The sequence below is a fragment of the Lycorma delicatula genome, chromosome 2 (assembly GCF_047948215.1).
Source record: "Lycorma delicatula isolate Av1 chromosome 2, ASM4794821v1, whole genome shotgun sequence".
In the NCBI taxonomy this organism is placed as follows: Eukaryota; Metazoa; Arthropoda; class Insecta; order Hemiptera; family Fulgoridae; genus Lycorma; species Lycorma delicatula.
The window spans coordinates 18,949,669-18,975,523 of record NC_134456.1 but is presented as its reverse complement, the minus strand read 5'-3'; the positions used below and the strand labels follow the sequence as shown (position 1 = coordinate 18,975,523).

The 25,855-nt window shown below is 32.8% G+C and overlaps 1 protein-coding gene across 1 annotated transcript in view; it reads left to right on the top strand.

Moving 5' to 3' along the window:
- Positions 1-25,855, top strand: part of Tmem18 (transmembrane protein 18) — a 58,050-nt gene that overhangs the window by 7,497 nt on the left and 24,698 nt on the right. Inside the window, exons 2-3 of the mRNA XM_075358395.1 lie at positions 7,521-7,638; positions 25,552-25,606. Coding sequence (XP_075214510.1) covers positions 7,521-7,638; positions 25,552-25,606 — 173 coding nt within the window. The remainder of the gene's footprint in view (positions 1-7,520; positions 7,639-25,551; positions 25,607-25,855) is intronic.

Sequence of the window (25,855 nt, the reverse complement as noted above, 5' to 3'; positions counted from 1 at the left end):
CCCATCTCGCCTGCCATTCCTCGTAGCCTTCTTCACTGAGGGAAAGGGTCGTAGCTTTCTTCACACCAGAATTTCTAGCTCTCGGATCTTCAATTTTTCTCCCGCAGTGGTATCAATCGGCTTCACCCCGGTCACCACACACTGCATCTTCCGATATGATCCTAAAGCCCCTTATCACGATTAGCAATATCAGTTGCTGCATGGTCAACGGAATCTTCCTTAAGTGCATGAGATCTGTTCTATGCGCCCAAATCAAAGCACTGTAGAGCATGATTCCTTCCGCCAAGCCTTTGTTTAATATGCTCAGCGTCCGGAAATCAAGACACCTAGTTTACGACTCGTCGAATGGTGTTGAATGCGTCGAACGCCTTTCCTCAACTTGCGTCACGTGCTCCTTATATTCATACCTCTCATCGATGACGATTCCCAAGTACCTCTGTGTTTTGGCACACTTTATGTTCTTCCCTCCAATTTGTACTATTGGCTTTCGCTGCAACTTGCCTTTCAGCATCATCATCTTCGTCTTCTCTACGCTGAAAGTCATCTTGTGGTCTCACTCCACTTCCTCAACATCTCGATCGCCTTCTCCGCTCTGTCCTCTAACTGGCTTTTCGAATTGGCCTCTACAGTGAGTTGGGCATCGTCCACGTAGGCTCTTAAGCGGCAACCATCAAGCAGCCGCAAACGCAGAAACGTGTCGAATTCTACTATCTACATAAGTGGACCCATCACATTTCCTTGTGGACACTCCTTACTCAACTGCTTCTTCCATTCATCTGAACCATGCCGCAGTACCAACTCTCTCTCCTCGAAGTAGCTCCTCAGGAAGTTAAATTCCTTCTGAGTCACTTCTCCCTTCCAATCTAGTACAGCACCAACGGCCACCACATCATGTCGAAAGCTCCCGAGATGTCTCAGAAAACACACAACACGTAACAACCTTCAGCACTCGTAACCTCTTCCAACAATGATATTACTGCATTCTCGGTACCTCCACCGGGCCTAAAGCCTTATTGGTATTCTGAGAGAAGCCCATTCGCATTAATCCTTCCATATATTCAGCTGAACATTATTTTCTCAGACAGTTTACCCATCACCGGTAACAAGGTCAGGGGCGTGTTTAATTTAAAACCATAAAACCGGATCCTTCCCTTGTCCCTTGTAGAGGATCTTCACTACTCCAAATTTCCATCACCTTGGAAACTTGCCTGCTCTCAAGTTAAACAAACTGACCATCTCCTTTCTACAATGGGCGAAGGCCGTTCTCACCAACTCCGCCGTAATGCCATCAAACCCAGGGGCCTTGCCTTTCTTCATCGAAGCCACCGCAGAACCAACTTCTTCTGTAATCTGCCCAGTCCGCCTTGAATTCGTCCATATTCTTCCTACTGTGATACTCATTCTCAGCGAACTCGTCAGCAGGTAGCAGTTCATGCAGCAATTTCATGACCACAAAGCGCTTGTCGGTGATCACTCTACTACCAAACTCCATGGAGGATAGGAGAACATCTTCCTTCTTCTTCCCCGTCAGAAGCCTGTAGACGATTCCCCACGGGTCCTTGTTCCCCTGATCCGTCGCGAATATACGCCAGGAATTCCTGTTCACTCTTCTCACTGCGTTGAAGTACTCATTCCTGGCTCCTCTGTACTCTCTACACTTCGATTCGCGACGAACCGGATCCCTCTCTCGTTGCACGTTCCGCCCCTTCCTCCTTATTGCTCTCTGCAAGTCTTGCAGCTCAGTCGTTCACCAGAAAGCCAACTTCTTAACCGTGGCTCTTGGAACAGCTCCGTCTGCCGCTCGCAACAATCCCTCCATTGAACTTCTCTGCTTGCTCTCCTTCGCAGATCTCTCCGACAAGCGCCGTCCATTCATTCATTTCATGCCGTAGGCCAAGTCCAAACTTTCTCCAGTCTTGATTTACATAGTAGAAATCTACCCCTGTTCATTCTTGTTTCCAAGACAGGCACTCTTAATTACCGTGCTCTCTCCTTTCAGGAGGGTGATATCGATGTTTTTTTCCATGGAAATGTCTCCACTCGTCGATGTTACCGCGATATGTGAGAAGCTCACCTACTGATTGCACACATGCAAAACTGATAGTGTGCAATCAGGTCTTCTATCTTCTCTCCTCTTCCCCTCCAGTCACGCTATGCACTATATCATAACTATCTCATAACGGCGACTTCGCATTGACATCCCCAGCCAACAGTATCTCCTGGTCCCTGAAATTTTTGATGATGTCAAAAATTCATCTATCGCATGCCCATACTGGAAATACTATGAGACAAGCACCAAACTTTCTCCATCATCGTCTATCGTTACCACCACATAATGTGCACTCGTGAGCTGCCTTTAGAACAGCGCGTCTGTCTCCTTCCGCATGCCTACTACAGCCTTGCTCCACCCCTAAGTGGAAGCAATTCCACTCTCCGTCAAGCCCCGGCAGGCTGCCTTTCACAACATAGGGGTGTTGAATCCGGGCCACATCGGCATTGTATCTACCGAGTATGGCACCCAATTCCACCTGTGCTATGTAGGACCCCTGCAAGTTCGCCTGGACAACACTATACATCTGTCCTGGCGATCAAGCTTCTTTCCGCCCTCAGCATCGCCGGGCATGTAGGATCTCTGCTGTTATGATCCGCCTTCAGCCGTTTATAATTCGTGTAGACTGGCGGTTTCTCTTTATTTGGACACGCATCACCCTTATATCCCTCTCCTGCGCAGTGGGTACACACTTCAGGACTTTAACAATTTCGCAATGTGGCCCAGTCCAAGAACTTAAAACACTTCGTTATCCTGATTAAGTCCTTCACCTTGCAGGCCTGGTATTCGATGAACACCCTGCTTGCCTCTAACAAACCAGATCTCAGTTCTTTACGACCTCAAACACGTAGTGTACGAGTCCACCATACTTTTTTTCAGTCTTGAACGCCATCTTAACCAACTTGCTAAATTCTTCCTTCTTCAACTTAGTGTTTTGCGTCCGAATAGCCTTCAGCACGTCCCTTTCACTCAGATCCTTAGGCTCATCAATCACTATCATGCGCGGACGCAGTTGCTTCCCATTTCATGATTTGATTATGAGCCCGTCCACGGACTTGCTCGTCTTGATCTTCTCAGTCTCGGAATCCTTGGTCTCAGTCTTGACTCCCTTTGGATTTTCTCGTGTACTAAGAATCTTAAGACCTTCCTTCCTCGGTTTAAGCTTTTCCGCAATCTCTGTTTTAAATGCCGCCGACGAGACACTCTCGTCCGGCTTCTCTACTAGGATCTCTGCCAGATGCCGTGGCAAGTGCGGGGCTCTAACCCGCTAAAAAACCCTCTTCCTAGTCATGCAGGGGACAGATCTAATCCTCATTGTATGTACACAGTCCCTGCACAATCACCCGGGCGTTCTTGTCACCGAATTAGAATAGCCAGAGTGACGTTCCCAGGGGATAATCGACTCCGAGGAGCTCCCATTGTCCATCCCCCTAAGGCTGGCTGCCCTCAGCCGTCTGGCTTTGATTGCTCCTCCTCAGGTCAACTGCAGTCTTCCAGCCTGCCTGCCCCTCACCTCTAGTGCCTTGTTTCGAATTATGGCTGTCACCGCAGTCGTTACTCTCGTCCAAACATCTCTGTCACCCAACATCAGACTTTTATGACATTACCCACATTTACTGCACTGTGGCCCATCATGGCAGCCCTGAAGTCTCTCCACCTCGTGCAAAAAAAAAATACTACATGTTCTGCCATATCTTGTTCCCCACAATCATAGCAGCATCTCGTGGTACTCCTACTCAGATGGTACAGGTAATTGAAAGTATCTGTACGCTGATAGAAACTGAGTAAGCTCGTAATTGATATCAGCATGCTTTTGCTCTACCCAACTTGTGACGTCACTGATGAGCTGGTGTGTCGATTACCCAGTCTGCCGCATTCCACCTGTCATTGCAAGCTCTGAACATCTCATCGATAGCCACTTTCCTCTCACTCCCCAGAGCAATAAAATGTCTCATCCTGGCCTTCAGGTTTATCGGCGGCACACCAGCTATGACCGATGCCGCCTCTGTACCTATCATCCAGTATCCTGCGATAACCTGCAGATTGAACCGTCGTTGTTGGATCAATAACCTCCTTCTGTTGCCATGCCCTATCAAGAGCACCATCCCAGACAGACACCCCATAGAGCACTACTGAAGAGTATACACTGGACAGTTCCTCCTCTTCACTGTCGTGGGTGCTTCACTACCCATATTGCTCATCAACCTTGTCAGGGGTTAGATAACCCGCTCGCCCTTTCTCACAACTTCTTCACTCATAGAAGCATAGCTTCCCTTATTAGTGACCATTCAAAAATTAGTGAATTATATCAAAAAATATTTAAGTTTCCATAGTAGCAGTTAGATGGTATTTCTGTCTTGTAGATGAAGCAATTTGTTATTAGGTGTTGATTCTTTCAGTTTACTGAGAAGTTGTGATAACTGTGTGATTTACTGTTGTACTATGTTAAAAGGATTGGTTTCAGATCTAAATTTCCATTGTGACTATTTTAATTGATAGGGTATGAGATTATTTGGTACATATTTTTATACTTTTATTTCATCACTTTGTGATTTCTTGATCTGTATTGAGATTTGGTGTGGTGAATCAAATATATTGTCTTGGTATGTTCCATGAGTTTTTTGTGGGCTTTATGTTGATGAAGGAATTATCATCTGTTCTACCAATTGTGTGTGAATACCCCTTGATACCTCCTCATGCCCGCCGTTTTATCTGTATTAAAATTACACAGAATAGAAATCAACTTAGAGCAAGGATTTTAGCATTTTTCATCTTTTAAACCTTTCATTTTAAGTATCTCTTAGACAGTAGATTGTATTATTTTAGAATATTACCATTAATTGAATTATTTTGTTAAACCACTTATTAATCTTATAAGAGTGAATTCTATTTACATTAAAATAAATATTAATTGTTATGTATATTGCACTATAAGAGGGGAAAATATTTCAGTTAGGTCCTGTGAATGTTAATAAAGTACATATCTTAAAATTTGATTAGTCCACTTACTTGATTGTCTCAAGGAATGGCATTCTGAAAATGAGTATCAAGTAAGGATAAAACAGTGGTAAAGTTGTTAAAAATTAAATGATCTGCTTCTAAATTAACTTGAACAAAGGGAACTGATTAGTGAAGAACTGATTTGTTTTTCCACTGATTAGTGAAGAACATCAAATTACATTCATTACAAATTAGCAATAATTTGACAAAAACAAATTATTGCTAATTTAAAAAAAAATATAATTGATAACCCACTAATTACACTATTGACATTGAAGGGTGGGCCTAGATTATTTATGGTTTTTGATATTGTTACAAGATTGGTATAGCAGACTTGAGTAACGGATTCCTACCAATTAAGAAAGTAGTAGTTGAAAATATAATATTGGGAGGAATCCAGAAGGGGCTGAAAGGGACCCTTTTAATAAAGGTAACAGGTCCGTTTAACAGTCGTTTTTTGTAATACTGCCCACTGACACACAATAAACAAATGTTTGTACCGTGAGAAGGGTTACCGGACAAAGTTTTGAAATGCATGGGAACGAAAGGGTTCTGTCGATCGTTTTCACGCATCGAGTTGTGCCTGGTTCGGCAGGTAAAGAGGATTGGAGTATAAATACTCCGAAGAAGACCAGTTAAAAATCAGTACTGCGAAATGAGTCTACGCGAGAAGTTATGATATCAGTTCCGGGAGGAGAATCTGCGAGATGTGAGTTCTGCGAATCGGTCGGCGAGACGCTAGTCAGCGAGAGTATTCTGCGAGGAGGTCAGTGAAGGAATGAATTTCAAAGTGAACTAAGTCGGCGCAACTAAGTAACGTCATACTGTAAAACTATAAGTGAAAGAGATAATGAGATGTACTAAATCTCATTCATAAAAACTGTTGGGTAGTTTTATTTGTGAACAGCAAAGGTAATTTGCTGTAAAAAATGTTATACTTGTCTTATCTTTGGTACTATTGTTTACGAGACTAGTGGTTAAAAGTGTTAAGACTAGCGGTCATTGGGACAGAATTGTGATTCCCATTATTTATCTACCTGTGAATAAATCGTGACTATTACTTAAATTCTGTTTTGTATGTTCTCTATTTATTACTATTATTGTTTACTGTTGCCATTATTGTCATTATTTTAATTATTATTGTGAGATTTTTTTTTCTTGTCTGTTATTATTATTACTACGATTATTCTGATTGTTAATGTAGTTGTAATTACTGTACTTTTTTCTACTAGTTGTTTTATGGTTTTCGTTTTTTATTATTATTATTACTGTCATTATTATTGATTTGTGTTGTTTTACTTATGTTTTTAAACCAATAAATTGTAATTATATAAACCTTTTCAATTGTCAATCACTCAATAACCTGATGGAGCCACGAAGACGCGACAATATCTATTAATGACTAATAAAACAAATATTTAAAAAATATATTTTTTTAAGTAAGTCTTATGTTATAAAAAAAGGCATTCTTAGAATTTTCTTTTACATTTTGGTATTTAAACGTTTAAGATGGTTTGACTAAGTTAAGTTTTAGATTAAAAATATATTTGTTTAGCGAGTTGAAATTATGTTTACGCAGAGTCCCTTTTTCAATAACAATTTTTTTTTGCCTAAAAAGATTTTAATATTTTGAAAATAGCACATATAAAGGGATTTATTTAGGTAATTTTTTTGGTATTGTGCGTAGTTTACGAGAAAATCGCCTGGGGCGATTAAAACGAAACGCCCTGAAAAAAGGCCCAAGGTGATTATTGTGGTGATATTGTGACCACGTGTTTCAGTATAAAATATTATTTGTTTTATTGCTCAAGAATAGCTCATCCATCTGAAAAAATCGTGTTAACCTTGAAATAACGGTCAAGTTAAAGGCAAAATCCAAGGTCACCATTAGGTGTTCCTCTCCAATCTGAGTAACTTTTACTTAGGTCATTTTTTTGTATTTTGCGTATTTTATGAGAAATTCGCCTAGGGCGATTAAAATGAAACTATATATATATATATATATATATATATATTATTTTATTTCTAAATGAATTATTGTATAAATTTAATTGATGGCATTTAAGGATTATCCAATTACAAAAGTTTTAATGACTGTTATTCACATAATTCAAATACAGAATAAATTTGTAAAATTATAAATACATAATTCAAATTTGCAAATACAGAACGTTATTTTGCAAATTATCTTAAGAACTTCTTTTCACTTTTTTTTTTTAAATTTATTTCCACAGGTGTGATTCCTATCTTTATTTAACAAAATGTAATGGAATCTGAAAAAAGTGTGTGTGTGTGTGTATACATACATACATACATACATACATATATATATATATATATATATGTATATGTATATTTACTTATATTTTTCTTTCTAATTTGCATTATTTGTGTGATATATTTTTGTATTTAACTGAGATTAGTTTTTCTTTTATTTTGCTTTTTTATCTGTTCATTTTTTGCTTTTCAGATTGAATGGAAAGATCCATGGCTCATAGGGTTGGTTACATTTCATATAGTGATTACATTAATGGCAATTTTAACAAGAAATCATGGCAACTTTCAAGTTGTTCTTTTTCTTACTTTGTGTAAGTTAAATTTTTATTATTTTAAATTTTTTATTTTATTCTTAAAATAATTACTCTTACTGTTCAGATTGTTTATACTGTATTAATTTATTTAAAAAATAAAATTTTTCTTTTGAATATATGTGCTGAAGATTATAATGTTATATATTGTGTATTTTGCATATTTTACTTCCTTGGACAAAGTAAAGGAAGTATCGTGATTGCAAAAAATGTCTGATTTCAGATTTCAATGGAAATATCAATTTTGACCATTCCAGAATTTATTTTGACTAGTTTTAGCGTGACGTTTATATATATGTACGTATCTCACATAACTCAAAAAACTATTAGCCGTAGGATGTTGAAATTTTGGATTTAGGACTATTGTAACATCTAGTTGTGCAACTCCTCCTTTGATTGCAATTGACTGAACAAAAGTACCCAAAAAAGCCCAAAATCCAAAAAGAAATTGGATTTTGGACTTACTTTTTCTTAACTGCAGTAATAAGCTCCCATTGAGGGGACTTCATCTTCTTTTTAATTAATTTTTTTTAAACTTTTTCTTTAATTTATTTTTTTAACTTTTTTTAATTTAATTATATTGATTTAGTAATAATTATTAACCCGTTATTGTAAAAAAATTGATAATAAATAATAATTCTTCTATAATATTAAAAAAAAAAAAAATTAAAAAAATCGTAAGTTATTAGTGAAATAAGATTTTATGAACTTTTAAAAATGCGTATATGTAATTTAATAGGCATTATTACATATGTGTATATATAATAGATTTGGTGTAACAACTATTGTTTAATATTAATCTGAAAATTATAATTTAGAATCGTATTATTTTTGGATTTTCTAGTTTAATTTCTGTTTAATTTTAATTTAATTCTGGAATTTCTGTTAAATTTTATCTAAAGTTAACTACAGAGACTGAAAAATAGACCCTCACAAGAACAACATATACACTGAGGTATACATGTTCGATCTTTAATAAATTGCAAAAAATTCTGATCTTTTAGTTCATTACTCCTCTGTTATTGTCGGACAATATTCTCCTTAAGTTGGAGTTGATCATGTCTTTTATTTGATTTTTGTTGCCAGTCATTTAATCGCTCTTTGGTTTGATATAATTATTCTGATCTTAATTTGTGTACATGTTTTCTAGTTTTCAAATTTTTTTTCTCTTTATGTTCATCACCCTCTCTTCTCTTAATTGTTTTATTCTTCCCTTGTTCTTAACATTTTCTTCCTCTTCATATTCATTGTCTTGTCATTTTTTTGAGATATATTTCTTCATGTTATCTTTCTTTTTTCTGTATGATTGTTTCTTTTTCGTTTTTGATTATTCACCAAATAATCCAATAATAAAATCTGAATATTTTATACGGTAAGGTTGAAATTAACATTTGCAACCAGTATAAGTTCAGTAAATCGAATAGTTTAATTATTATTAACTTTTATTTATATGACACACCAGAAATCTGAAACTTTTATTAATCAGCAATTAATAATACTGATCTAGTAATATGAGTAATAAAGGGATTTTACTCTATCCTAATATTTCATGTAAGATTGTTAAATTAATAATTGTATAAATATTTGATGTTAATAAAACTAATATTTCAGCAATTGTGTAACTGTCCACTTTGTTAAAGAATTGGAGGATCGTACCTCACTTTCAGATGAAATAAGTTTAAATGAAGTGCAGTAGAAAATATGTATATGTAATTTAATAGGCATACAAGGAAGTTATATGGTGTCCGCATCAAATTTTGTTAGTTATTTTTTGGATTAGGATGAAGTAGCATATGATCAGTCTATGTACAAGTTTCCATATGTTTAAGAATGTGAGTATTCATTGATGATACAGATTGTAGAATATGCACTCAGTTTCTGTTATCTATAATAGGTGATTAAAGAATAGATTAAAGAAGTATTAATAGGTGATTAAAAAACCAGACTCAGGCTTTCAGAGAAGTATGCATCTGTTTTCGTGCTCTTAACTCATATTTGTGGAGAAAAAGTAACATGTTTATGTATTCATTCAGTGATTGTAGGCTTATACACAATTGCAATCACTTCATTATTTTTTGTGGTCTGAATTAGATCAATTTTATTGCAGGTGCAAAAAGTGCCATGGTCATTATTTTATGTATTTTACTATTTCCATTCATTAGGTTCAGGTTTGCTCTGTTTCTGTATATGTAAGTTGATTTGAACAAATTGGGAACCTGCTGCTTCATGGTTATTGCAGTTTTACTTAAGGTTTGATTGTTTATACCGATCAATTTCCTTGTCCTTGTTGATCCTTTCTGTGGTTAAAAACCACAGGAATCACTCTCTCTTGGGCTTGTCCAAGGATTATTCTTGTCTGATATTACAATTAAATGTAATTAGTTGGCTCTTCTTAAGTTTATACTCACATATTTGTTTGTGAATTGTTTATTACTTTTTCTAGAATAGTGAAATGTCTTAAGTTAGAAATTTATGTTAATTTGTTATTTGAATTATCTGTTGTCATATTGTATAAGGTAGCAAACTAGCCTGATTATAGTTAAATGTTTAAAAAAAAAAAATTATGTCATAATTAAAAGGAATTATGGAAATGATTCCAAAAAAATGAAATTAAGAAAAGGGAAAGTAAATTACTTTTTAACGTTATGAATTTAATAATTCTATTTTTGAAGTTTAAATTGACTTTTTATTTACTAATTTATTTATAGTGTCCCATATAAAACACAACCTGCCTATTTCAGTAGGTATATTCAAATAAAAAAAGGCATTTGTAAGTTATTAAATTAAATATTTTATTTTCAAACTCTCCAATACCTTAAATTCTAGGGTAAATGCTGAAAGTGGCTGCCATCTTCATGAATACATGCATCCACCCTTTTCACTGTGTTTCTTGCAACTTTTTTCAGAGTTTGTGGGTTGGTATTGAAAAACAGCTTATTCAGTATTGACCTTCAGTTGTTCAAGTGTTCATGGTTTGTTGCTGTAGTCTTTTTGTTTGAGTTAATCCCAAAGAAAAAAGTCTGGTGGAGTCATATCTGGAGATCTTGGTGGCCATAAGCCACAACCAATAATGTAATCACAAGAAAATTCATTAACGGAATCAGAAATTGAATGTGTGTAGTGTGATGTTGCACTGTCATGTTGGAACCACCAGTATTGATCTTTCTCTTCCAAAAGTGCAATGAATTAATAAAATTATCTGATATCGTTCTGCAGTAATGGTGTACTTGAAGAAAAGAAAACCAATAATTTTTTTTTGTGATATTGCACACTATACATTTATATTTTGTGGGTGCAGTAGTTTTTCATGATATGCGTCGGGATTTTCAGCTTCCAAATCCTACTGTTGCAGCTGTTTACGTAGGTGAAACCACCCCTTGTCTGTGAAAAAAAATCTAGTCCATAACAGGAATACCCTCATGCACGAATTGACCAAACTATTGACAATATTCTAGCTGTTTTTCTTTGTCTGGATCAAGAAGCTGTTGAATTGTTTGAATTCGATATGATTGAATGAACGATTGATTTTGATAAATTAATTTTAGCTATTTTTTTGGCGAGGCAGTTAATTGGTCTTTAATTTCAGTGACTGTCTCTGGATTGAACAGTATCATCGATCTTTTGTGTTCCGTATTATTAACAGAACCAGAGAAATGTAGCCACTACTCTCAAAACTGATCTCTTGTTAGGTGTTGGTTTATTATGGTACTTATGGCAAAAAAAATTCTTGCACTACAACCACTGATGGCATGCTAAAGTACGACTCAAGAATAAAAACACATTTGTCTTGTGAAAACACCATCTTCTCTCTAACAATGCACTGAACGTTATGATCACTTTGTTGCAGCTATCAGTATCAGTGTTCTGTGTTGACACCATTTTCTGTTATCGGATGATTCCATTCTAGTAAAATGTAGGAGAGTTGGGCAGTCAATTCAAATATTATAAGAGGCTGATTGGTGGGTTGTGTTTTAAATGGGCTAACCTGTATCTTTTGTGTTATAATTTTCATTAGCTGTGTATTTTATTAAACTAATATCAAATATGTTTATTTAGTTATGTATTAGTAAATTAATTAAACTATTAATTATGTATGTATTGTATTAACATTAATAAAATCTATGTTCAATGCAAAAAACAGTTTCCCTTATTTTCTTGAGTTATATAGCAGTTTAAGAAATTGGCAATTTTGTTTTTTAATTAGAAGATTAAAAAAACAAAATATTTAAAGATTAATAATCAGTTCTTAATTAGACTTAAATCTTAGCTTTTTGTATAATTTGTTGACAAAGTTATGAAACATTGAACTTGTTTTACCGAGAAAATGCATGCAAATCAGAATTTTTTTTATTTATAATCATTCTTGATTCAGTTTTTATTCTTCTAAATTGAAAATTATGCATAAAAAAGTCTTAATTTAGTATAAAACCTGTTTTTCCCATTTAGTAGTTTTTAAGGTAAGCTTTTTAAATACAGGCAGTGTCTGTCATGAAGTCTATTATAGATGATCATAGCAGTATTTTTCTCATTTTAATTAGGAAAATTTTAGTTCTTTAATATTTACTTAAACTTATAAAGACTTATGCTGTTCATTATTGTTAAAGATTGTTTCTGTAGATATTTTAACTATTTTTTTTACTATACTCATTTTGGAGCTTCCAAGATTTATTTTGAAGGTTTGAGAAGACTTTGCTTTTGTCTTGATAATGTTTAGAGTTCCACTTTGTATATATTTCTGGAGATATGTTGTACAAAGTTGGTTTTATAAGTAAACTAAATGAAAAGAAAACAATTATTCAAGTTGAATTGTATTTATTTTTCAACATAACCTTTTAGCATGATGTGCTTAGCTCAGTAATGTTTTAGGGTCATGAACAATTTTTACAGGTTAATTTATCCAACTATTCATTGTTATTCATTCATCAACTATTTATTCCAACTATCAATAACTTATCTATTTTTTTTTGCACCCAGAATAAAAAAAGCTGACATATATGTGTCAGTTCTTTTTATCTAAGGAAATATCAACATTGACTATTAACCAGTTTATTACAACATCCTGAACATTGGCATTAAAAATACAGATCACATTTACCCAAGAAAAAAGTGCTCCTGTCATCTGCAAAGCTTCTTTCTTCATTTTCTATATATGTCTAGGATGTTGTGCACATGTTCAGTTGAAATGCTTGTCATCTCAGCTATTTCTCTACTTATCAAAGTGTTCTTGTAGGTGGATTTAAATAAGAAGTTGCTGGCCTCTGTGGTACGAGTGGTAGCATCTCGGCCTTTTATCTGGAGGTCCCAGATTCGAATCCTTGTCAGGGATGGCATTTTCACATATGGTACAAATCATTCGTCTCATTCTTTGAAGCAGTACCTAATGGTGATCCTGGAGGTTAAAAAAAAGAAGGATTGAATTAAGAAGTCACATTTAATAATTATAATTTTCTTATAACAAGTATTAAATAAATGTAAAATTAAATGAATATCAACTACAAATTTGTGATAAAATTCTGAGCAAAAAATGTTAAAGTCCATAAAAAAAATCTTTGCATAGAAGTAAGAAATCTTTGACTTAACTGACAATAATTCTGGGTTTTTATTATTATTTTCTTCTTATAGTAAGATGGCCTGACATTGAGTCTCTAAAGGAAATAATTTCAGTGTTGTTTGTGTTTTAATACAATAATTAAGCTTTTTAGAATTTTCGATTTAAACATTTTTTTCCTTCTTTAAAAAAAAAAATTAAATGGTAAATTAGACTAAGTATTCTCACTGGTAAGCAAAACTAATACATTAATATATTATTTGGGCAGTAACCAAAGATTAATTATTAATAAAACAGTAGTATGTGTCTATATTTTGAAATGAAAATTAGTTATTTTTTTTTATTGGAACCCACTGTGTTGCACATTTTACTATAATCTGTTAGGGTTGTTTGAGTTATTTTATACTTTTTATTTTATTGTTATTTTCTATATATGAGGTATGACTATTAATTACAGATCGGGTTATAAAAATATGATTGATTACAATTATACAATTTACGTGTACCCTTCAACATTATGCTCTCCTCCTCTATTTACACACTATTACATGCAAATTTTTCTATCATTGGAGACAGAGCTGCAAATCATTGGGCTTACATGCTTCAATAGTTTTGTTATTTTCTTTTTCATCCTATTAACTTTGTGATAATGAGTGCCTTTAATTGTTGATTCAACCATAGAAAAAGATAAAAATTTTCTTGGCGCTAAATCCAGTGAGTAAGTTGGGTGGTCCAATTCTGTGGTCTCATCAGACAGATATTGCTGTATAGTTAGAAGTACTCTTTGGGCTGTAGAATTCAATTTTTCTTCCACATTTCAGGGCTCTCTTTCTCATTCATTCTCTCAGCGTAGTGAGAACCTCAAACTTGATATCCTCTGCTATCCATTCAACTATTACTAAGCCCTGACTTGCTTGTTATTGCTTTTTTAATTTTGATGATCGAATTTTCCTATGCATTGATTGGTTGTTTCAGTTTCTGGATTTTACTTCACACATGACAATCTTCTCCTGCAAATCAGTTTTACTGTCAGCGGTTTTATGATGTAAATGGAAAGTTGTTTCTGGACATCTTTCTACTTCTTACTCAAGTTTTTGTGAACCAGGTTTACCAAAGACCTGAAGTTCAGTTGATTGTGCAAAATTTGTAGATGTTGTTCAAATTCTAGTAAAAGGTAGTTGCTTTTATATGGATTTGAATAGTAAACAGTGGATGCTGGTTTACTTTGGTGGTTGAGGTTCAATTAACCACATATGTTGGGAATGGTAAGCCCGAGTCTGTACACGACTACATCTCATGTACATGTATACATATCATCCTCATCTCATTGGTCTGTTGAGGGTGGTTGCCAAATGTTCATTAGTTGGAGTATCCATACCTCAGTTTGAAGTGAAATAAAAAAAGACACTTTCATTTTGTATGTTTTAAAGGTAAATAACCGGGTGGCTTTTATCTCTAATCCGTGACTTACGGAATGCCAAACTTTACTTACATTATTTTTGTAATTATGCAAATCAGGTGCAACAAAATAAAGTAATATATATTACATTTTGTTAATGTAGCGTGCAACAAACAAATAATAATAATAACTGGTTGCAGATGGACCCTATGAACAGGAATATAATTTAAAAAAATCTGATATGGACATCACATGACTTCTTTGTAAGCCTATTAAATTATATTTATACATTCTTTGCTGCACTTCATTTAAACTTATTTCATTTGAAAGTGCAATACGATCCTCCCATTCATTAATAAAGTGGACAGTTTTAAATTGCTAAAATATTTGTTTTATTAACATCAGATATTTATACAATTATTAATTCAACAATCTTACCTGAAAAATAAGGACAGACTAAAAGTCCTTTTATTACTTTTTAAATAAATGTAAGTCTTATATCTGTCTAATACTATGTTTTTAAATTATTATGATAACCATCAACAAAATAAAGCAAAAATGAAGCAGGAGAAAATCTGATGTGGACATTACATGACTTCCTTGTATGCCGATTAAATTACATATACAGATGTTTTTACAATCAGAGGTTAATAATTATTAATAAATCAATATATTTAAATTAAAAAAAAGAAAAAGTTAGAAAAAGTAAATGTATATGAAGTCAGATTCGAACCAATGTGCCTTCCTCTTGTAAGATTCAAATATTTCATTAATGAAAATTTTATTTGTTTATAACTCTAGAACCAATAAAAATAAGTACCACTTATGATATATCGTTGGAATGATGACAAAGAGGTCTTATTACTGCATTAAAGATAAAGTTCAAAATTCGAATTTTTGGATTTTGGGCTTTTTTGGACACTTTTGGTTCAGTTGATTGCAATCAAAAGGGAAGGTGCACAACCCACTTAGGTGTTACAACAATAAATTAAAGAAAAAGTTTAAAAAAAAAGATGAAGTCTGATTTGAACTGATGTGCCTCCCTTGTAAGATCTGAATATTTCATTAATTAAAATTTTATTTAGCTACAATAAAAGTAAGTACCACTTATGATATATCGTTGAAAAGCTCTCAACGAAGGCTTATTACTGCAGTTAAGAAAAAGTCCAAAATCCAAATGTTTCAAAATTGAAACCTTGCTTTATTTAGAGGTCTGACTGTTTACACATTTTTGGCCCAGTTGATTGCAATCAAAAGGGGAGGTGCACAACTAGATGTTACAACAGTTCTCAATACAAAATTTCAACATTCTATGGCTAATTTTTTTTGATTTGTGTGAGATTCATATGTACAAGTACACTGATTTCATACTGAAACTAGCCAAAATGGATTCGGGGATTGTCAAAATGGATATTTCAGTTGAAATTTGAAAACAGAAACTTTTTGCGATTACAATACTTTTTTTACTTTGAACAAGGAAGTAAAAAGCCGATGTAAAAATTCATTAATCAGCAAAATATAAAAAAGTAATACAATAAGAAAAGAATAATAATGATAAAAAAAATCTATGTGGCAGCACATGACTTCTTGGTATGCCTATAAATTACATATACACATTTTTTTAAAATGAAAAGTATATAAAATTTTATTTCATTAATAACTTCTGATATTTTTTCATATTTTTTTCTTATTATTGAATTATTATTTATCGTTAAACCTTTTTTTTACAATCAAAGGTTAATAATTAACTATTACTAAATCAATATATTTAAATTAAAAAAAAAAAAATTGTCTGATTCGAAGCAATGTGCCTCCCTTATAAGATCCAAATATTTCATCAATTAAAATTTTATTTGGCTATAACTCTGGAACCAATGAAAATAAATGCCACATATGATATATAGTTGAAAGGCTTTCAATGAGAGCTTATTACTGCAGTTAAGAAAAAGTCCAAAATCCAAATTTCTTTTTGGATTTTGGGCTTTTTTTAGTCACTTTTGTTCAGTTGATTCCAATCAAAAGAGGAGGTGCACAACTAGGTGTTACAGCAGTCCTAAATCCAAAATTTCAACATCCTATGGCTAATCGTTTTTGAGTTATGCGAGATACATTCGTACGCACATACATCATGCCAAAACTAGTTAAACTGGATTCAGGGATAGTCAAAATTGATATTTCCATTGAAATCTGAAAACCGAAATTTTTGCGATCACAATACTTCCTTGTATGATAATACTTCCTTTACTTTGTACAAGGAAGTAACATGAAATATTTAAAGTAGATAATTTTTATATTAATTTTTCAAAAATATTTTAATCGGAACAAAATATAAAGTGCATTTTTTGTTTTTATGAACTTCCTAATCCATTATTGAAAGGACTAGCTTTTTGGTATTTTAATATTAAAAAAAATTCATCTTCTGTCACTTATTATTTAAGTATTTGTTACATATAATTTCTTTTTTTATTTTAAGCATTAATATATATCTGTTGTCAGAGTTTCACACATAGACATGTATTTATATCAGTGTTTCTCAACCTGTGTGGCGCACTCCCCCTAGAGGGCATGATAACACTAAATGGGAGCCATGAGGATATAGAAAAGAAAATATTATTAAAAACATTTATTAATTTACTGAAAGGACAGCAAAACAAAAAAATACATTCTTAATAATAAATAATAAAATACACATTTACACTGACATAATACACTTATTAGTAGGATTGTATCAGTACTGCACAATGCATTTAATAATTAACTTATCAGTACTAAATTAAAAAAAGTTTAATAATTATTAGTGACTCTGTTGGGGCTGTCTTGCAGAGCCAAGTTTTTCAAAGGAAGGTTTAATATTAGAAATAGACACTCATAAGTTCTTTTTCTGTATTTAGCTGAAATCTATATTTTGTCTTCAAAGTAGCCACCGTAGAAAATCCTGTTTCGCAAAGGTAGGATGTTGAAAATGGTAATAGTATACGAAATGCTCTTGTTTTCAGTGCAGAAAACTCATCCTCCCCTGTCCATAATTCAGAGTGATTTATTACTAAATTGTCTTGGATTTCACCACTTGTCATGAAGTCTATGAAGTTTTCTTCTTCAGCAGTTTGTAGCCCTTATTCTGAAACGGATCCCTATCGCGCTCATAACTTGCTCCCAAGTTGTCATCAGCAAGAAAATACTTATTACAATTCATTGCCAGCATGGCTAAATGATTTTCAATGGTTACTAAAAACAACTTTCACATGTTGTTCTTCAGCATTATAAGTTTAACAAATTTGTTTACATTCACAAACATTTCTAGGTTTTTTTACTTTAAATTTCTGCTCCACAATCCCAGTTTTCTACAAAAACCTTTAACTTTATCACTTGTATCCAATATATGTGTATTTCCTGATTGGAGTTGAAGATTCAAGATATTTAATTTCTCTAATATGTCGATCAATTACCTTAATTCCATCACAAATAAACCATCTCGAAACTTCTCAGCTTCTGGTCAGTTTTCCTCTTCTAGAGAAATGGCAATTTCATCTCTTAATTCATAAACACATTGCAAAAATTTCTGTTGTGATAACCATCTTGCCTCACAACAAAATAGTAATGCTGAATGTACTGCATCCATGTCTTTACAAATGGCAGATGTCTTCCCTCTGGGGATACGATGTACAAAGTGCAGAAAAGATTATTGATTTTAAGGGTCTCATTTTTATATAATTTACTGTTACAACTGTTATTAGTACAATATTCAGACCAGGTCTCATTACTTGGAAGCCAGAGCTTCTCTGTAGATCATGCAATGTGTCTAGACATGCTGTGGAGATTTTTGTTTCACAAATACTTGTACTGGTGGTGGAACGAGCACCACCGGTGCATATTCCAATGCAATTTTTCCATTCCATGTTTGTCTTGTTTATAAAATCATTTAAGATAGCAAATAATGTGAGTACTGTTGCTTTGAGTTCTATTGGTTTGCAGAAAAGTAGTTCTTCTACTGGTGACATGCCATCACAAAATCGAACATAGGCAATGAGATGAGCATCTTTATTGCTACCTGTTGCCGTATCAAACTGAATTGAAAACAATTTGTCACGCAACTTCTCGAAAAGCTGATGCTGTACATCTTCAGCTATATCACCAATTTGATGGGCAACAGTGTCATTTGATAGAGCTATGGACTGCAATTGTTTGGCAAAATTATCTCTAAACGTAGTTTCTACAATCTCAGTTGCAACTGGCAAAATAAGCTCTTCACCAGTGGTGTGAGACTTTTTACATCTGGCTATTTTATACGAAACTTTGTAAGAGGCAACTATTCATTCACAGACAAAATTTTTTTTTAAAGTTTTTCATATGATTTTAATTCTAATTTGAAGAATTGTTTGGGTTTGTTAATGTATTCACTATGAAGCATTTCCAAATGTTGTTTAAGTTTATTAGGTTTCATGCGGTCTGCTGCCAAAATTTTTGAGCAAATGACACACAGGAGCCTTTCTTCTTCTTTTTCTTCAGTACTGGTAAACCCAAAATTTAAGTATTCTTGAGAATATTTTCTTGATTTTATTTTCAGGACCACGCTTGTCTGTGCACTTGTTGCTGCTTCACTACTGTCTAATGCTCGCTTATGCCCACTTAAAAATTGATCCATGATTCTGTATAAATCTACTGCTGTAAATTGCAATTAACATGCAAATTGCCATACAGATTCACGATAGATTCAATAGCGATAGAAGGATTGACTTGACTGAGACTGCCTGGAATTGAACAAGGTGAAGCATTTGTACATGTTTGTGTAGATGTTCCAGAATGTATAAGAGAAATCGGAACTTCTTGCGAAGCTGCGAGAATGCCCGATATGGTGGACGTAAGACAGAGAACAATAGACAGGCATTGATTCTGGTTTTGTCAGCGGATCGGAATTGCCAAATGTCAATAAATTTACTTATTCTTGGTAATTTGTAAGGTTTGTAATTAAGGTCGTGGTATAGCTTTGGCGTCAAAATACTCAAAATAAATTATTATATATACATTGTTATTGTATGAGAGAGATGAAGTGCAATGAAAATTATGATTGAAAATTGGGTTACAATTACTGAAAGGTTGAGAAACACTGATTTATTGTTTCATTTGTTCACTTATTCATATTTACATTTAATATTAATATATACAGGGTCATTAACGGGAACCGGATGTTTTTGAAGTGGGTTGTATTCGGGCGTTCGTGGTGGGAGGGGCATGTGGCTGGTGTCTGATGTTTCCTTTGTTCATAGCATTTACATTTTAGTCGTTGAGATGGAGCCGTGGACGCTAGACCAACGCCTGTACGCGTATGACAGTTTTGTGCGAAATGTCGAATCCGTAACAACTGTTCAGCGAAATTTCCGCCGTCAGTTTAATATCCATCGTAATGCAAGTGTTCCTTCTTGTAACACAATATTGCGATGGGTAAACAACCTTCGAACAAGCGGTTCAATATTGAAGAAAAAACCACCGGGTCCCCGACGAACTGCTAGCACTCCGGAGAACATCGAACGAGTAAGGGAAGCCATTGTCAGAAGCCCACGCCGCTCTATTCAGAGGCATTCAGCAGCGCTTCAAATGAGCACAAGTACGGTAAGACGAATTCTGCATACAGACCTGCATTTCTATCCTTACAAGATAGCCGTTGTGCAGCAGTTAAACAAGCAAGATTTCACGCAGAGATTAAAATTTTGTCGACAAATGCTTACCATTTTTGAAGAAAATGAAAATTTGTTATTGTTAATGAGTGACGAAGCCCATTTTCATCTGAATGGCTTCGTCAACAAACAGAATTGCCGGTATTGGGCAGAAAGAAACCCACATCAGCTTCACGAGAGACCATTTCATAGCCCAAAGGTGACTGTCTGATGTGCAATAGGAAAGGTCGGTGTTTGTTATTGAACTATATTTTTTTAAAGAAAATGACGCTACCGTAACTGTAACATAACAGCTGATCGTTACATTGCGATGTTGATTACGTTTTTCATCCTTGAGTTACGAAACCGGGGAATCGATTTTCAAAATGTGTTATTCCAGCAGGGTGGAGCTACATCGCGCACAGCGAGGGGAACGATGTTGCTGTTCTCCGTAACTTGTTTCCGGGACGGATCGTTTCCAGATTCGGCGACATTCCTTGGCCCCTTCGGTACCCCGACTTGAGTAACTACTCAAGTCGGGGGAAACTTCTGATAGCCTATCAGAAACTTATGATAGGGTAGATTTTTTTCTGTGGGGGTTTCTGAAATCGTGCGTGTACGGCAATAAACCACGTACATTGGAGGACCTAAAGATCGCAATTCGTCATCACGTCACCCAGATTGATGTAGACATGCTGCAAAGAATTGAGGCCAGTTACCGTGAAAGGCTACAACAATGTATTGCCCAAAATGGACATCACTTGCCAGACAGAATTTTTCGTTCATGAGTAAGTAACAAATGCTTTGATTTAACAAGTGTTTCATTACCAATAAAACTTTTTTAAAGTAAATATTCAATTTTTTATGATTATTTTAAAAACATCCGGTTTCCGTGAATGACCATGTATAAACACCACACTTTGAGATATACGTAACAGAATTAAAATTAATTGTGTGTCCATAAAAAAGCAGCAACTATAAAGAAAAATCAGAGACCTGTCAAAAGTATGACAAATTTTATATATCTCTTGGTGTGTGATACAATATCAGATAATATACATAATTGAGGAAAATGTGATGAAAAATAGTAAACAGGGTGATAATTTCATATATGGTTTCTTTCAGGGAACAATCCCAAGTATTTATTATCCCAGGTAAAAAAGGGATGTGAAATAAAGATATTATTAAGTTGTCCTTTAAATACGTAATTGCATGTTGTTGGTATTTAATAATGGCTGTTGATTGTAGCAGTCTTTTCCAAATTGATGCTCAAAGTATGTTGATATTACTCAAAGTATTGCAGTAGCTGACTTTCACAGCAGAATAATTTCATGTGAAAGGTTATGGATTCAAATCTTGGTCATTTTCATCCACTACAAGATCCATATCTCATCCTATAATAAAGTAGAAAAGTAGGAGTAGATATCAAACTATTTTTACTGTGTATGTGAATAAGTAAATGAACATAAATATGTACTTTTAAAAAAATTAATTTCTAACATTATAAATTAATTTTTGTAGAATCATACTTAATCATTTGATTCTTAAGAAAAAACAACAGGCTTATTGTTTAATTAAGAAACTTTATTAATAGATATTGTTGTGTTCAGGCCAAGGTTTTTCTGTGGTTTTCCTTGATATGCTGTTAGAGACTGGTTCTCAACATTTTATTTTTGTTGTGGGATAAAAAAAAATTGGCATATTCAAAAACATTGTATCATATAGATGAGATGAGTAATACTCATCTTTACCAATATGAAGTTAATATATTTTTAACAAGTAAACTGTTAATGTATCATGAGAAGCAGTATTATTGAATATTATATCATTTTAGCAAATATTTAGTAAAATTGCATGGCTAGAAGAAATTTGTACATTAGCTGAATTAATATTAATGGATTGAATAAGTGGGATTACATTGTAAATTGTTCATTTAGTTTAGTTTAATTTGTTTAGATACTTACGTGTTCTGTTTTGCATGTAATAGAATATTTTAAAAACATGTTGATGAACCTATAACAGGGCAGTTATTTATAGATTTAGTATGTTTATATTAATTCATTCATTTGGCCTTCAAGGCAAGTTAGTTAGATATAATTTAGATTTCAATGATGGGTATGAAATTTGCATAGTTCTTTCTATTGTAAAATAAACCAAGTAAAGAAAATGGTGTAGACTAATTTTTTGTTATGCCTGTATTTATTTTTAACTAACATTAAAAATTATATCTATTTTACATTTTATTTTATTATATTTCACAGTTTTGCCTTTATTTCCTTCTATTATTTATTGATTTTGTTATTTTGTGTTGTTTAAATTTAACAAAGATTGAAGTATAGTTTGCATATGTGTGTGTATGTATGTGTTAATTTTCAGTGTGATTGCTCATTTTGCTTTAACAGTGGTACTACATGAGTTAAAGTCCATGTACTTTGGTAAAGTCTGAGGTGTACTAGATGTAGGGTTATTTAAAAGCTTTAGAATGAAGGCTTTAGAATGTAGGCTTTAGAATGAAAATTCCTTTCCCTCAGAAAACTACATACACTTCCTGTTAATTATTGTTTAAGTTTTATAAAAATTAATGCAAAAACATCACTTTTATATTTGGACTAATACATTTAAAAAAAAGACAATTGTAAATAAATTTGGTAGGCTTTTGTTTTCTTTATTTGGTAGGTCTAAATTTTCTGTTTATGATCATTTAAAAATACTGCTATCTGCGAATCTACAAAATATTCTGAAACTAATGAACAGGTTACATAAAACATATTTGAAGTAGAATTTTATGTTTGAATATCAATGCCCAAATAAAAGTTCCATTCTTTGCATAGGAAAATGATTAATTTTTAATTTTGGAAATCTTCTTTTTGATTTTTTAGAAGTTGTTAATTAAACCAGTTTTTGCTTATTTTTCTAAACATCCACTTATGAATAAATGTGCTTGCTTAATTTCAGGTAACTGTTTGGAAAATTAATCTCAAGTTTGTCAATAAGGGCTCTCTCATTTATAATAACACATAGAAGCTCAGTCTCTCAACTCCGAAGTTAAATTTTTCTAGCACTTTCAAATTATAAATGGAAGTATAAAATCCCTTGATCCAGTTAAACTTCTGAATGGTAGTTTAAAGGGAAATTATAAAGTTGGTTCTCATGTCTTGTTACTGAAGTATATGTGTTTTTGGAGTAGTGATCTGTGTTGAATTTTTATTTCTTTTCAATTTGGTAGAAATATTGCTGGAAATTAGTTGATTTATGGTTATTCTGTTGCACATTTTGGTATTTTATGGTTGGTTTTAATGGAAGTCCAATGCTTTTTTTAAATGATTTTTGTAGAAATTTTCAAATCTTAACTTTTAGCTTCTATTACTTATTTGACTGAAACATTACAGGAACTATGTAATCCTCTCTTAGTCCAGCTTTACCCTTTTAAGTGTGGTTTAAATGCTAAATTCACAGTGTGTTTTCATAGAATCTTGGAATTAAGAGTTTTTGAAAATATTGGATCATCTTGCTCAATTTCAGTCATCTATTGCAATAGGTGTGCAGGAATTATGGGATACAATTTAATCTTGTTTTTCCTTAGTAGAGGAAATTTGTGAATTTTGAGATAATTCCAATTGTCATAAGAGTAAATATTAAAAATTCTAGTGTTCTTCATGAGCAAGATATATTAATTGTGAAAAATAGTTTAGCTATAATTGATTTGCTTTGTATAAGGGTCAATCCAATCCGTTTAAAGTGACTCAAGGATGGTTGCTTGACCAATTCAAAAAAAAATTGAAACTTACCCACTTGTTTTCTACATATCTCAGGACCTTAAAACTATTTTTGTTAAATTTTTTATTTAAGAAGTTTACCTGTAGTGGCCATTTTTGTTACGGTGTGCACACCTATTTTATTTTTATGATTGTAAGAGTTTACGGAAAAAATTATCTTGGAAGGAAAATTATCACTTACGGAAAATTAATTATCGGGTATATTATCGGATTTAAAAATTAAATTATTGGATTTATTATTACGGATAATTATGGAAAATTATTATCTTGGAAGGATGAAACAAAAAACAGTTTATTCATATTTTTTCAAGGTAAAAGATTGGTCCAGTGGTTTATTTACCTATCTCTCTTCTTTCCATTAGAAAATTACCAATAAAGTTGAACATGAAAAACGGTGAAATTTCAATTTTGGAAATTTTTTTCAAGAGGCAAGGTTTGCATACACAATTAGGATTATTTTTTTATATGTAGGTATATGTTATTAGTTTTACCATAAATAACAGTAATGGTGATATACTTACCCCTAAATTTTTATGAATTTTTGAAAACTTAATTTAAAAAAAAAATTCAAATTTTGGCTTCAGATGGGGCTGGTGATAAAAATCTCAAATTTGCGCAACTTAGAGTTTTTGTAGATGTTTTTATGGCAAATAAAAAAGTTTCTTGTGTATTATAGTGTTAAAAAAAGTTATAACTTCTCAAAAATCATGAAAAACCTGTTAAAAGCAGTAGCATTTGGATATGGTAAATAAGTGCTCCAAGGGGGTTTCTTGTCTTCTTGGCATTTTAATATTTTTGTACTTATTACTATAATTGAAATAGGTTTGTTTGAACCATTCAACTGCAGTGTTCATGTCATAACAGGCGCTTGAAGTCATTTCCAGTCATCTAGAAAATTCATGTTGCAACTTGCTCATTTATGCTTGTTGCATCATTTAGCTTTGCAGTTACAGACTTGTCAGTCTGATATTAGTTAATGACCTGTTCACATCTTGTTCAGTGACCTGTTGAACAATTGGATGCCGTTTGTAGCATTTTGGGTGTATCACATCCATCAAAATTGAAAAAAATTAAGCACAGATCAAAGGCAATCAGCATTAAAATTTAAAATAAATAAGGTATCTGAAAAATTAAAAAAGAATCTTGTTGATGTGAAAGAGTTGTTGGTACTAGAAGCTACCACAAGTATGTTCATTAGGCCATTGTTGTTGTTTTTTTTTTTTTTTTAATTTAATCTTGTCAAAAAGTAATGATGGGGTGACACATTATCAAGTTTCTTTTATCTTTCAATTAAAAATGTTCATTTATTTTAATGCAGCTTTTAAGGTAATAATAAATGGGAACGACATAAATAATTAACTCAACGAAGTAAGTAACTTAATTCGCTTTGGATTAATTCTTATTATTATAAATAAATTTAATTTCTATAAATTTTGACATTGATTCCCAGTTTGATTATGTTTGTTATCTTTATTTATTATGGTATTATAACTTACAAGAATATTTTCTAATCAGTTTTTGTTTTTATTTTTTTTGCAGTGCTTCTGGTATATTTCTCAGAAAATATAAATGAAGTTGCTGCTAATAATTGGAGGTACGTGTTGAGTTTTAAATATATTTATTTTAAACAAAAAAGTAATTTTTTTTTGTTAGATTGAAGATATTTATCCACTTTTAATTATTTATTTGTATTTATTTATAACTTTTATTAATTTATTTAAAATGAATTATTCAATGAAAATCAGTTCCTTGAAATAAAACTTAAATCTTAAACTTAATCTTGAAATAACGTAATTCATGTTTATATTTTCTGTGTTCTCTGTTTGCTGTCTGGGCTTAAAAT